Source organism: Rhodamnia argentea, chromosome 6 (assembly GCF_020921035.1).
Source record: "Rhodamnia argentea isolate NSW1041297 chromosome 6, ASM2092103v1, whole genome shotgun sequence".
Lineage (NCBI taxonomy): Eukaryota > Viridiplantae > Streptophyta > Magnoliopsida > Myrtales > Myrtaceae > Rhodamnia > Rhodamnia argentea.
In genome coordinates, this window is record NC_063155.1 from 16,936,581 (window position 1) to 16,951,537 (window position 14,957).

The window sequence follows — 14,957 nt, forward strand, 5'->3', positions numbered from 1 at the left end:
TTAAGCGCCACGTGAGAGCATTATTGGGCAGTTGACACGTCCAAGTCGAAATGAATCCAAGCTTGTGCCTGACCCAGATATATAATAACACCATGTTAAATCCCTAACTGTCGAATTATATATGCATTGCCATGTGCTCTGTGTGAAAAACTATTGCACAGTCTGGAACTAAGATCTCAATCCATGGTTTGAATAATCCGATCCACCGATGCAATGTTTGCCGACCAGAAAGCCGGCAGTGCCAATACTTGGATAACTGATGATCAATGCCCCAATGAAAGTTTCTCAACCAATAAATCTAATCTCAAGATATACTACTTGAAAAATTGAACCTCCAAGTAAACCAACTTCAGATACACTCATGATATGCATTCATCAGTAATTCAGAAACGGGTAAAAAGAAGAAAGACGACATGTGCTTGTATGATTGGATTTCACTGTTAATCTTTAGCCGAAGTGAAACAAGTGACTTTTTCTTCCCATATGTCTCTCTGGCTTATGTATCGAGCCAAATTTTCTTTCCCCTCACGAAAATAACTAATTCCAGACAAGGATCATGACTACAGATGAAAGGGAAAGACAAACATGAGATGACAAGACCATCACAACTGAAGTATTCTGTGTCCTTAGTTAAGGGCCTTCACCCCTCCATTCCCATGTGGTCTTCCAATAATTGCGGATGATGGAACCAGAAGAAATGTGCGGCTCAAGATCATGCGTAGGTCGGTACCCTGTCGCCCATCGAGAGAATTGACACTTGAAAGGATTACCTTTACAAAGAGGCTTTGAGACAATTGTCACAAGGATTAGAACCGTATTTGCAGTGTTTCCGATCCAAAGACTCGTCAAAGTGTGCAAGTAAGGTTTGCCGCCGACACTCGTCCTGAAAATTTCACACATTAGAGAGGAAACACATGTCTATGAATAGACTTTGCTCCATTCAGGTACATGGAATATGAGTTTTGCCCAAAGGTTCCATTATGATTTGAATATGTTGCCAACAGACCCATCAAATGATCCAGCACCCAGACTGGTCAATGCCAGACTAACACTAACAACAATCAATAGAACAAAGTGGAAACGCGAAACAAAAAATAGAAGCATCACTTAGTTGAGATCATTAGAGAGTAGTTGAAAACACAAATTGGATTACCTTGAGTTCACAGTATTGCTGCATTTTCCTAGCTTGAGCCATTGCAGCTTTAAAGATATTGGTTTTACATCCTTGACCACTCCTTAACATGCACACGACCCGGCTGAAATCCTTCTTGGCATATAGAACAATGCATGCTGCTGGTAGATTATCTCTTCCTGCCCTCCCTGATTCTTGGTAATAGCTTTCGATTGACTTGGACATTGTGTTGTGGATGACAAAACGCTGACCACAGGCAACAACAAAATAATTACTGAACATGACAAAAACATTATAACTGAAGGTCAACTTTGATCATTCATTCGCCACTTTTACAGAAAAGAAAAGAACTTTCTGCTAGTTTAACTTAATTTCAGCACACCAAGATTCCAACCACGGAAGAAAGAATTTGACTTGAAAAAGTACATAATTCACTAGTTCCTGCAATAAATAGCCAAAATGACAATTTAGCAGGCCACTGGACCATGGAACCAGAAAAATTTACTTCCAAGCACACTAAGAAACCAATTAGTGAAACTAAAACATTAAAAGAAAAGTGGATTAGTCAAGTATTTGCCAGCATGTCAGCTTGATTCTAAAACTTAAAATAGGCAAAGGACCAAAGTCCATTTCAACTTACAACATCAGGTTTGTCTATTCCCATCCCAAAAGCAATGGTAGCACATACAACCTGGACCTCTCCAGTATGCCATTTCTTTTGAACAGCTATTCTTTGACGGGCTGCTAATCCAGCATGATAGTACACCGTCTTTATACCGCACTTATCATTCAAGTATTTTGCAACATCAACACATTCACTCTTCGAGAGGCAATATAATATGCCACAAAAATTAGCAAAACGATTCTTTAGCAGCTCTCCAAGCTGCTTCAGTGGTCCCTTGGTCTTAGCTATGACCTCATACTTTAGGTTTGGTCTGTCAAAGCTTGTCTCAAGAACAAGAGCACGAGGGATCTTGAGAGCCTTTAGGATATCCTGCAATGGATGCACATTTCAATCAATCCCATGATTATTTCAACATAATCTGGTGGTTAATGTGCAAGTTTCATACCTCACGAACTGGCCGAGTGGCAGTTGCAGTTAAGGCCATCACTGGGACGTATGGAAAGTTTTGCTTGAGACATCCCAGTCCCCTATAATCTGGACGAAAATCATGTCCCCATTGACTGCAATAATGACAACAAAGAAAGTAACGATCAACAAGCTTTACTCATTTACAATCATTCAAATATACGAGAAAGCTCAAACCAGCAGTACGTTCCTTTCATGAGATGGCACTGGCAGTGAAAATCCAGTAAAAACCTCATAAGAAACACAATCAATGATCACACGGGCAAACTTTTGCCTTATATCTTAAGTTGTCAATATATAGTATAGAGGTTAAAAGAATAAAATAGGGACACAAGAACCAGCTTGAGACCTGACTATCATGCCAAACATGGACACTTCCAATTACTTCCAAAATTAATTTCCATTGGAGCTTATTTTAGTTGTGTGCATTTTGCTTAATATTATTAATGATGTGCCACTGACTTTTCCCAAAGGAAGGAACTAGATCATTTCCAGAATTAGTTATCTCAACGTTGCATTCTGTTATACTAGAACTTCACAGAAGGTTCAGCGTAACACCGAAAATGTAATTAGGCTAGAGACACAGAAAATGCAAAAACATGCGGGAAAAGAGTTTGAGTGAGCATATATAACGTTAACTTGCTTTTCTTTATCTGGAACGAGGAGTAGTTTTGCAGTGGCAACAACATAAATACTTATTCCTTTTGAAGTAACTCTAGCATGATCTTTGCTTCAGATACAAGGATGCCACCAAAGAGCATACCTCACACAATGTGCCTCATCAACAACAAAACCTGCTAGTTGTGCCTGCAATGCGTGATGGTCATGTATCAAAAAGTTAAAAAGAAACTCTCAGAAAAAGTTACGGTGTATCAGAAATAGTACCTTTCTATGCAAGCATTTTAATATCTCGAGAAATGATGGGTTTCCCACAATCCTTTCAGGAGTTACATACAATAGCTTGCATGATGGTTTATCTTTCCTGAAAAGGCAGGAAAAGCAGTGGAGATTAATGACCTGACAATCACAACACTCAGCAAAAAAAAGGTTTTAGAAGTCCAATAGAAACCCCATTGCAGCATATGGAGAATAGCCCAACATTTTATGGCCGGATAAAGATTGTATGGTATGATATAATTCTCCAGGAACACTAAGATCCCAACATTTATTTTTAAGGCAAACACCTCAGGCATGAATCTTTTCATTAACTACATAAAAAATGTGCATCCACGGCAACATATGAAGAGAGAGCCATTTTATGGCGGGATAAAGATTGTATGGTATGATATACTTCTATAGGAACAGAGAGAGAGAGAGACAGAGAGAGAGACAGAGACAGAGACAGAGCGTTAAACCTTGCCTTAGTTCTTGGAGGACAGCCGCTGCTTGGGCAGCAGTTTGCTGAGAGTTCAAGAAAGTTGATGGTATTCCGTACTTGAGGGTTAGGGTAATTATTTGATCCTGGATGAGAGATAGCAGGGGTGATATAACAACTGTGACACCTGGTTTAAGAGTTGCTGGCAGCTGAAACGAAGGGTAAAAACATCAGAAGAGCACATGAAGAAAGGAAGGGATGAGGGAATTATTTTTCTATTCACCTTCAGCTAAGCAGAAAGCACCTGTTGTCACTGTATGTCTTACAATTACTTCAGCTAGAACCATATATCAACCAACTACTTCAAGACTGAACAGAAACACTTCAGGATAATTCAACATAATAAAATCAGATTAATATCTTTCTTCGTGATTCAGTAGATCAAATGTTTTGCATGCTACCAAGATCCATCTTATATTAAAGTACATCAATTTCAAACCAATTATTGGAGATAATCACCCCGACTTGAGATCATGACATAGCAAAAACAACACTACTTAGGAAATACAGACATCTACAATCTGTATTTGGTGCAAGTAATTTGAAAACTTATTCCTCTTTGACTCAATAACCCTTTTGAATTGGACCTGAACTATGACTGACAACAACACTACATGCAAAAACAAGATAAATTTCCCTGTAAGTAATTAAAGGTCCTAGAAGCATAGCAAAAACCTTAAAATTCTAGAAATTACGGAATAGAAAGAAATGTGCAAAGGCAGAACGAGATTGTCCTGTATTTCCTTCATTTCCAACTTAGTCCGATCCAGTTCATTGGAACCCATGGTTAAATACCTGAATCACTTCGTATCGCTTACTTTGCATTTGGAAAACATTTTCTTCCTTAAGTTTAAGCACAAACTTCTCAACAGTGCTAACAAAGCAGATAACGAGACCATTTTAAAGCTTAAATTTCGACATACAGGTCTACTCGTCTAGTATTTAATTTGTGGAACCATTGAGCAAAGTGCGCAGGGCTTGTGCTCTAAACATTGTCTCCATACATCATGACATTACACATGTGATATAATTGTTAACATTCACAAACCTGGTAACATAAACTTTTACCACCTCCAGTGGGCATGAGAACGAAGCAATCTTGATTGGCTACAGAAGCTTTACAAGCCTGATGCTGATTTGGTCGAAATGCCTTGTTTCCGAATATTACTACATTTGCCAATTCTATGTCATCCAAGCCTTGCAATTCCTCAAAACTCAGAGTTCCTTGTTTGCATGTTGGAATCCGAGAGCAATGTCTTTTATTTGAAACTGATTTTATCGAACCTTGAGTGACAGTGCTCTTACAGTCCTTCAACACAAATAAGCCTCTTCAGCACCGTAAATAGTTTCTGACATGGAGCGATGGAAAATGAAATTTGTGCACAAAGAAATATTTTGCAAAACATTCCCAAGAAAGACGCTGGATGCTAATTCACACTTGGATGATGTACTATAATCTCATTGCCCAAACAGTTCTAATATAAGTCATTTTACATCTTAAAGACTGGAAGTAACTAGCAAAAGTTAGGAGTGTCTATTATACAGTTGATCGGATGAGAGCCCTCATGAGCAATTTACTAAATGCTTTTGTACAGGTACCCTGCATGAGGTCCCTTGCTGTAAGCAGAATTACAAGCAAACTGGAAATGATAAAGGAAAGACATAATTTAAGAGCAAAGAACCATTACACACTAATTTAAGGGGTTGGGCAGTTTCATCTACGTCGACGGGGATTGTTCACAATGGCCAACAGGGAATTACAATAAGAAATAAATCAATTTCTCACTAACCAAAACCCCAATTGCAAATGTCACTAAAAAACGAATGAGACGAGTGGAAAACATTTCCCAAGAGTTTTCTGAAAAGGACGCTCTAATCTCTCCCGATCAAAAACCAAGACAATCTGTTCTCAATTCTTGTCAATTTCCTTGTTGGCCCCAACATACCTCAGCAACAAAAATATATCAAAATATGGGTTGCAGAATCGTTGTTAAAAGAATAAAAAGTCGTGCCGAGATCTGCCAACTTTTTGTGAACCTCCTATACAACTGGACCATGGCCAGACTCCCGGGATTTGCCCGTTAACTATTGTGGCTTCTTCAGGTGTCCACAGTTGCTTCACCTAACGGCCAACCCTATGCAATACTCAGACATTCTTCAAGCTGCGTATTCGGTCCATGCAATTACATGGGCCAATCCCAAGCCTAATCCAGGTCCATGTATCAAAAACTCGAGCCACAAACTTAACAACTATCAACCAAATTAGTTTGGGGCATCGAAAAAAACATGCCAAGCCTCCCGGCTTTTCTTTCTTTTTCTTAATCCCTTCAAAGTGGTGGGGGCAGAAAGGAGTGAGACAACTTCACAGTTTTCAGAAGCATACCATGGACTCTAAAGATCGTCTCGCCAGAAGCTGAGTGGATGAATTGCTCATAGTACCGCTTTGATCAGGAATATAGCATGTGGATTTCCTGCCCATTTTAGTGCCAACTATATCATCTTCGTCTTCACTGTCAGTAGAGGAATCCACCTCAAGGAAAGTTCGATTTTTCTCAGGTTGTGGAGAATCTTCTATGATGTTAACATCGTGCACGACATTGCATTCACCGTCATTAGGGATACCTTGGCCAAACATGTCAGCCAAAACTCCACAAGCTTCTGATTCCGCAGTTTGCAAATCATCCCAATCCTCAGTATCTTGCATAGTCTCAGCAAGTTCTGCAAGAAATTCATCGCCACAGTGCTCCACAGTGATAAAGTCTCGACCTTCGTCACCTTAAGAAAACCAAATGAAGAAAAATATGATTTTGCAAGTCAATAAAATTTCTCCACCAAAACCACAAAGAAATGAAAATGACATTAACGCTCAATGAACAAAATTTAACCAGCTCCGGTTCATTTAAATCCAAAATAGACCATTTCACAGCCATCATCAGAACACTGATTAACCGCAATAAATCTCTTTATAGGAATGCACAATCAATCAATTCCATAATTTTCCACGCAACACAAGCAATTACGCCATTCCCTCATCACCAGATATCACCCAATTTGGCCAATAACCAAGAAAAGCCAACATCAAAGTAACCTCAAAACATCAAACAGGAACCGCGCCAGACATTTTGCTCGTCAGTAAGACAACTTCGCGAAAACAGCTCCGACCTATTCAAACCTAGAGCAGACTATTCTACACCCATCCTCATCTTGGGTACGAGAAATACCTACATAAATCCTTACAACGCTAACACGCATAGAGAAATGCGCGACGAAGCAACGATTCGAGTTACCGTAGAGCGAAACGAGACGGACCAAGCACTTGCTGGCGGACTGCTCATCGAAGCCGAATTCAAGAGCCAAGCTCAGTAACCGAGCTTTCTCTACCTCCAAGCCCCGATCCTCCATGGAATTTTCAACCTGTTCGAGGGATTCGATCGATTGAGGATGCACGAGTCGGAATCGAATTGAGCCGTAGTCTATCTCGAGACGCGCGCGCTCGAAGTGCTCTTTTCGAAAAACCTGGCCAGCGATGGCGGTCGCGGTATTGATATTTCCCTCTCAACTTTTATATGCTGGAGAAAGGAGAGATTCGAGCCAAATTTTTTAAATTTTTTTTTGAGAATTTCGTTTTCGGACCCGAAATTTGTTGAATTTCTATTTTTGCCCCATATAAGTTTTTGTGGTTTCATTTGACTCCCTTGGATCTGTCTGGAGGCTCCTTTGCAAACAGAAAATATTGACAAAGTAATCCTGTTTCCAATCTACATTTTCTCCTTTATCTGTGTTAATGTAAATATAGCAATCGAATATATTTCGTCGGATATAAACCCATGACGAAATATTTTTATATTCCATTCTGCAATGGAATGCAACGCATTGTTCTTCGATTTTTAATTAAAAGAGACAAGTACTGTGGATATTCTGAACATGAAATATTACATAGCTAAATAAGGAAATGTACAGACACAAACCATGCCAGCAATTAATAAACCACAAAGTTTTGGAAAATATAGTAACTACAACTGAACCAAAAGTCAACAAATCTTGTCGGAATTTAATTGACAACAAAACTTAATAACGTAAAGATGTTATGCCGGAAATTAATCGACGACGTAACACCAGAATAGTACACACGTAGAAATTTAATCGACAACAAACTGATCTGAATGCTATAGCTAAAAAAGCGCGCGGTTGTGCAAACACAAACCATGCCAGCAATTAATAAACAGAAAAGTTTTGGAAACTACAGTAAATACAACTGAACCAAAAGTTGACAAAACCTCGTTGGAATTTAACTGACGACAAAACTTGATGATAACGTACAGATGCTATGTTGGAAATCAATCGACAACGTAACACCAGGATAGATACACAAGTCGAAATTTAATCGACAACGCTGATCTGAATACCATAGCTAGAAAAACATACTGTTGTACAAACACAAACCTCACGATCCGAACAGTTCTTCCTTTAATAACGCGTGCTTGTTGCTCCAATATCTCAATCACTTTGTTCTTCGGCAACTTCAGACTTGTAACTGCATGTTGATGCTCTTCATGCGTTAAACTTTCTCCCGACGCCTTGGCAATTTACGAATCTCATTAATAAATACATTTGTCGACCATCGCTAACCATACGGTACCGTGGTACATCGACGACTGATCAACACTAATCACCCATATGCACCAATGTTGGTATCGACTTATCATCATCAATGGGTCACGTGCTTGATATTATTTGCTTTAATCACGTATCTATCCATATCATGGGAAAATTTCAAATAAAAGCTTGAAGTGTCCTCATTTTCTCAAATAAGGGACGGAAGTGGACATTATTTTAAATAAGGGCCTGACGTGCCCTCATTGTTTCAAAAAAGGACTCGATCAAGGCTATTATTGTCTTTTGTGATTATACTCCAAAATAGAACCGATCCGGTAAACATATAAGATATTTTAGGAATAGTTCACCCGTCTAAATAGTTTGGACGCATGTCCAAAATATAGTCTTCAATGAAAAATTAGCAAAAGAACACTATGAGTGTTAATATTTGTATACGGCACTCACTTTAGTACTAATATTTTTTTTAACCACTTAATTGTCAATTTTTTAAAAAAAAATTGCTATTTCAGTGCCAACTCCAATGAGCTTCATTGGAAATATGATGTGACATTTACGTGGCTTGCCGGAGCTTTTAAGTCAGCAATAAAAAAATGCCAAAAGTTAAAAACATTAAAAAACTAAAAAATAAGCTAAATAAACTATAAAAAAAAAGCCTTTGTTGCAACGGCTAGGGCTTCGAAACCCTCACCACAGTCCCCCGTTGAGGCCTCGCCAGGGTCAACGAGGCTCGGCTATGGCCGAACTTGCAAACCCAAGGCGAGGTCCCTCGCAAACCCACGACTAGGCCTCAGCCACCTTGGCGAGGTCTTGGTGGGGGTCACCGAGGCTTAGCGACGCCCCTTGGTCATCCCCCACCCCTTGCTGGCCATTGTCAATGATAGTGGGGCGGCGGCGGCGAGGGTTGCGAGCCCTTGCCACTACAACTTTTGCTTCCTTATTTTCTTTTTGGATTTTTTTTTAAATTTTTAGTGTATTTTTCTGTTTAATTTTAATTTTTAAAAAAGTTTAGCTATTTTAAAGTTGGATGCCATGTGGGGGTTGATTTGTTTTAAAAATTGACACGTAATATTAAAAATTAATAAAAAATGTCACGCGTCTTGTTTAATTGGAATTGACACTTAAATGATCATTTTTTTGCAGGAATCGTCACTTAGGTCATCGTTTTTCTCCGATTTTTTTCTCCAATTTGGCACTTAAGTGATCCAAAAAGAAAATATTGGCATCAAAGTGAGCGTCGTACATAAATATTGGCACTCCAGATGTTCTTTTGCGGTGAAAAATCTATTCAAGATTCAACTTTGAAAAGTAGGATTTTGTCATAAAATGATTAGGTTTTTCCCTTAATTCTCAAAGTGCCTGGGCTGAGGAAAGAGTCTTTCTTTTCTGATTTCTTTCATTCACTTATAAAAATAGAAAATTTAAAAAAAAAATAACTAAGTTGAGCCTTTGAAGCCTTGGGCCCATTTGCAACTTGTGAAAGTTGTCTCATGGGTCGAAAATGGATTTAAGTGTGTAACCCATTTTTTACCCATTTGATTCAACTTAAATATTTTTGGATTCATTTTCATTCAATCCTTTGAAAACTTAGAACTCATATATAACCCATTTGTATAAAATATGGATTAAAAATGAGTCATTGACCCATATTGACGGCTCTAGGAAAGACGTGATTTACCGAACGGAGAATCCTATGTCATGGACGGAATGGGGATTAGCATCTACTCGCCCTTTTCTTCCGCAGCCAGCAAGTGGACAGTTAACGAGTGTCGACCGATAAAACAGTTCTGAGAACCAGTTACTTTATTATTCTTCTTATTTGCCCTTTTTGTCACAATTGCAAGAACTTTCCATGGTCTTTCGAGTGTTGGCTTGGCTGCATTCCAGTGCAAAACATCAGGAAACATTGAATCGGCTTAGCAAGGTTCTGACTAATAGTAATAATAATAATCTAATGAGGGTGTTGGATAATTACATTCATAAACAAAAGTTGTCTTCCTACCTAATTTTTTTTTTTTGCAATTGAAATAACATTATAGTTGTTGCGCTTCCACGATACGTTAATGGATTTAATTAATAGCCAATCTCCCTATCATTACCCACGACCTATGTAAAAGGGAAATAGTTGATTCTTAACCTTAGGGAGAATGTCACTATCATAAGGTTCCATCCATGTTATTTAGCCGGAAGATGTAACAAGGACCAAGACTTACACCACAGTAACTAGACAATGCCAAATGGACCCGTGGGCCCGGAACCGGCCCGGAACTGGCCCGTTGACCGGGCCCACGGTTCCAACCCGGTTTTTTTTTTTTAAAAAAAAAAAAAGGGAATAGGTTTGATAAAAAGAGTAATTGGGCTTTGGAACCACCGGAACCGGAACCGGCCCGGAACCGAGAGGTTCCAAACCCGTAACCGAACCGGCTCTTCAAGAGCCGGTTCCGGTTCCACCTTTTTTTGGAACCGGAACCGCCGGTTCCTGAACCGGAACCGGCGGTTCCGTCGAACCGGCCCCCTCTAACAATAACTGACCATGACAAGTAATTCGTGGATAGTGATGCAGACCTAATTGGATCTTTCTAAGGACCAAAACAATTGCTTTATTTCCATTTGCCTATGCAACATAAGCCATGTATCAGGGAATTATAAGGATAACGTTAGGGCGACTTCCCAGGCTAGTTTTAATGTTAAAGAACTTCAAAGCCTCTGCCACCGGTCTTGCCGTGCGATAACTAGGGATGAATAAGACGGACCAACCGAATTGAGAACCGCTCGGACCGGGTCGAATCGGCCGGTGCAATCCGATTCCCGATTCTAGAGAGAACCAGACCAATTATTTTTTATTTATTTATTTTATTTCTTAAATGTAAACCTAATAATCTCATGGTTAGTTTTTATTTCTTAAATGTAAACCTAATTTAAATTAATATATTAGAATTAAAGTCTGTGTTACTCACCCCAACTAATAATCCTTCGGTTTCATAGGACTACCCGGAAACCGGACCGGTCCGGTACCGAGTCTTAGAAATCGGGAACTAGTCATATCGATCCGATTCTCGGTTCCTGAGTGGGATTGGACCGGATCGGACCGGAAATCGATTACCCCTAGGTGTATATGATAACATCTAGCTCCCAGCCATGGCTTCAGCAATTTCATCTTCTCCAACAAGCCCATTGATCAAAGTGCTAGAGGTCCCCGTTGCGGGTTCAAGTCCAAGATTGGATCTTTTCAATTGGCAGAGGCAATTCATCAAAATGCTGAGGCTAGAAACGTCGGAAGTCATTCCCTTCGAATTCATCGGATCAACGAAGGTGGCGCAATGCTGCTTCATCTTCTCCACAAGGACCACAACCCCGAAGAGTTTGGGTGAAAAAGGAAGGTGAAGGCAAAGGGCTCATCCCAAATCCTAATCATCCTCTTCAGGTATAATAAAGCATCGTCGCCCTTCCCGCAATCCCCCGCTTTTGCATTTGTTTATCACAAAGGCCAAAAACTCAGAGCGATTACCTCAATCTCTCTAACCAGGTCATCCTAAAGTTTTCAGAATTTCAGGAAGAGCTCCAGTCACCGAATAACTTTTGCAATGGGGTGTTTGTACAATATTTTTTTAAGTCCTTCTACGTTTTACAGATAGCGGGGAAATCTAAATGTTCATGTTAAGCTAAAGACTAAAGTACGTGCAACCTTAATTTTTTTTTTTTGGTCGGAAAGTACGTGCAACCTTATGATATGATACAATTAATTGCAAATAATAGGAAAAATAGGTAAGGAATTTCGGAAATTAATGGCTATATAAAGGAGTCGGTAGATGCAGAGCACAAAAACAAAAAAAGATTAGGTACAGCGCTCTATACCCAGTGGTAGATTTAGTCATAAACCTTATGAATTGGTACTAATTGAGTCAATCCAGTAAATTCTGGCTGGAAATCGCCAATGTGGATAAGGGTGTGCAATGGACGGGTAGAACCGAAAATCGGACCGGACCGCCTGAAAAACAAGTCCAGTTCCCAATTCCAACATGAACAGGTTTGGCTCCCGGTTCTAATTCCAAATTTTTGGAACTTGTTTGAACATGTCTGGTTCCTCGTTCCAAGTGAAGACCCACTCGGGAACCGGATTGGTTTTGAAACCGGTTCTTAGCTATGGTCAAAATAACATAATTTCTATAAGTTAAGCGTAACTTTGTCTCTCCTCACTTGTTTCTTGTCCACTATTTGTTGCCTCTCTCCCTATTCTTTGGAGCAATATTTTTATAGGTGAATGGAGAATGGAGTTTAAAAATTTATGTTGATGAATTGGGAACGTAGTTTTATAATTTATGATTTATGTCACGTGTTTGAACTTTTTATTGTTTACAATTATACGTGGCTACATTTTTTAACTTTTCATTGTTTATAGTTATACCTTAAATTGGTTTGAAATATACTCGTATGCTCGATGAAGTTTATAACTTAGAAGAAGATGGACAAGAATCACTTCACAAATTTGGGATTAGCATCTACTTATCGTTCTCTTCCCGCAACCAAGTTGAAGAGTAACGTTTGTCAAACAATACGACATTTCCAAGATTCAAACATTTATTATTTCCTTATTTGCCCTTTTTGTCACAATCCCAAGAAATTTCCAGAGTCTTTCGAGTGTTGGCTGCATTCGTAAAGATACACATGAAAGGTCGGGAAATATTGAATCATGTTACAATCCATAAGAAAAGTAATCTAATGACGGTATTATCCATAAACAAAAGTAGTCTTCCTACCTAATTCTGATTTTTAAATTTGAGATAATATGATAGTTGTTGTGCTTTGACCATACATTAATTAATTTAATAATAGTATATTTCTCCATCATTACCTGTTGCGCGTTGAAATCCCTCAACGGGACTTTGCTGGTTATGGGTTCTAGGCCCAAATTGACTATGGTCCAAAGAAGGTTGCTTATGCGAGAATCTTTTATCGAACTTAATCCGTTCGTTTTCCGAAAAGGAGTTCTGGGTCGGTTTTGGACAGAGAGTGTCAAATGCAATAGATTTACACAAAAGGGCGCGTTACAAACAGGCTTTCGACAACTTCGACGGCCCAATGTACGACAATAACAGTATGTGACAAACTTCGACGTGACCCCGGAATTGAATCGACAGGATCGGGAGATGATGTAGGACACAATGCTGGAATTCAATCAACAGCACTGGACGGGGGATTATAGGACACAATACCGGAATTGAATCGACGGTCTTGGACAAGATGGGTGAAGGGTGCAACACCGGAATTTAATCAACGGTGCTGAACCTAACGAGTAGACGCCGGAATCTAATCGACGACACCTAACTCTGGATATGATACTCGCCGGAATTGAATCGACGACGGGGATCTGAAAACTATAGCTAGGCTAGGCTAAAGGCTAAAGGTTAAGAGCTAAGAGCTAGTTTGAAAATGCAAGTGTTTTGGATTTATTGTGTGTCTGTGTATCTTGCTATTGCGAGGTATTTATAGGCAAGCTCTTTGGTAACCGGCGAGCGGTTTCTTCCTTTGGCCCCACGCTTTGCTATTTTCCATAAGCCACGTGGATGACGGTTTCCCGGTCTTCGCGCCTTTTCTTTTTACCTCGTGGGGATTACTGTCAACCGCTTCGATCGTGGCCTCCTTCCGCGCGCTTTTCTTGCTCTAGAAGGAAGTGGCGCCAGATTTTACCCCGACACGTGGCACCTTTCTGATTGATACTTTCTTTGCTTCAATGTCCCTTCCTGTAGCTGATTATCGCTTCCTCACGTGCTCGTCACGAGTCCTTCTTGGATTATGTTGAGTGTCAACATTACCGACAACCAAATTTTAAAAGGCAATTATTGATACTTAACCTTAGGGAGATTCTAACTGTCTAAGGTTCCATCCATGTTACCTAGCTCGAAGATATAACGAGGACCAAGACTCGAACTAGCTGGGAAAAAAAAAACAAAGACCAAGACTCACACTATAATAGAAGACCAAGACAAACAATTAGTGACTAGTGAGGCAGACTTATTTTTTTTTTTTCGGTCTAATAAGACTTATTAGCTGTCCTCGGCCTAGATAGATAAAAAAATGAAAGTGCGACCAAATTTGATTATGATCGGCCAGCAAAATCATCATCATCGTCGTCGTCATCATCTTCTTCTTCTGCTATTGAGGATGAACATAATTTCTTTGTTTCCACATTCAACAACCAAATCCAATTACCAAGCCATACTACAGAAGACGAAGACCATATCTTCTCATTTTCATGCTTACAACAACCCATAGATATTTAACAAGAAACTTTTCTTGCATTGAACCGAATTAAAACGCCAGCTTGGAATTTCTGTATCCAAGTTTTAAAAATTTGAGATGTTTGTCATTACATCAAAACCCGATTTCAAACTCTAAAAATTTTAATAAGTAAATAATTAGAAAAACCCAACTTTAAGAGTAAAAATAGTACGAGGCACTCATTTATCCAACAAAACTACGAGCCGAAAAGCCGCCTTCAAATTAACACCCAGAATCTGTTCAATTGTAACATCGGATAAAAAATAATGATTTATGAAAGGGTTAATACCACCAAAAATTTTAAACTAATACATCTGCAACAAATTGATCATCATTTAGTTTACATTAAATTGGGTTAATACCACGAAAACTCACGTAAGCGATATACGTGTGACAAACCGAGAGTAAAAATTTAGAATTGATATACCCGAGAACTACCACGGGTCATTGAACTCATCAATTTGATG

At 39.2% G+C, this 14,957-nt stretch overlaps 1 protein-coding gene across 1 annotated transcript; it reads right to left on the bottom strand.

Annotated features, from left to right (window-relative positions):
• Positions 1-480: 480 nt before the first annotated feature.
• On the bottom strand, positions 481-7,114 carry LOC115751248 (ATP-dependent DNA helicase Q-like 1). The gene is made up of 10 exons (XM_030689024.2): positions 6,885-7,114; positions 5,981-6,372; positions 4,646-4,906; positions 3,583-3,746; positions 3,108-3,204; positions 2,986-3,029; positions 2,203-2,317; positions 1,773-2,126; positions 1,154-1,378; positions 481-883 (listed from the first exon to the last, which is right to left on the bottom strand). Exons 1-10 carry the CDS (start codon positions 6,997-6,999, stop codon positions 773-775), a joined length of 1,878 nt encoding a protein of 625 aa, XP_030544884.1. The 5' UTR covers positions 7,000-7,114; the 3' UTR covers positions 481-772.
• Between the last annotated feature and the right edge of the window lie 7,843 nt (positions 7,115-14,957).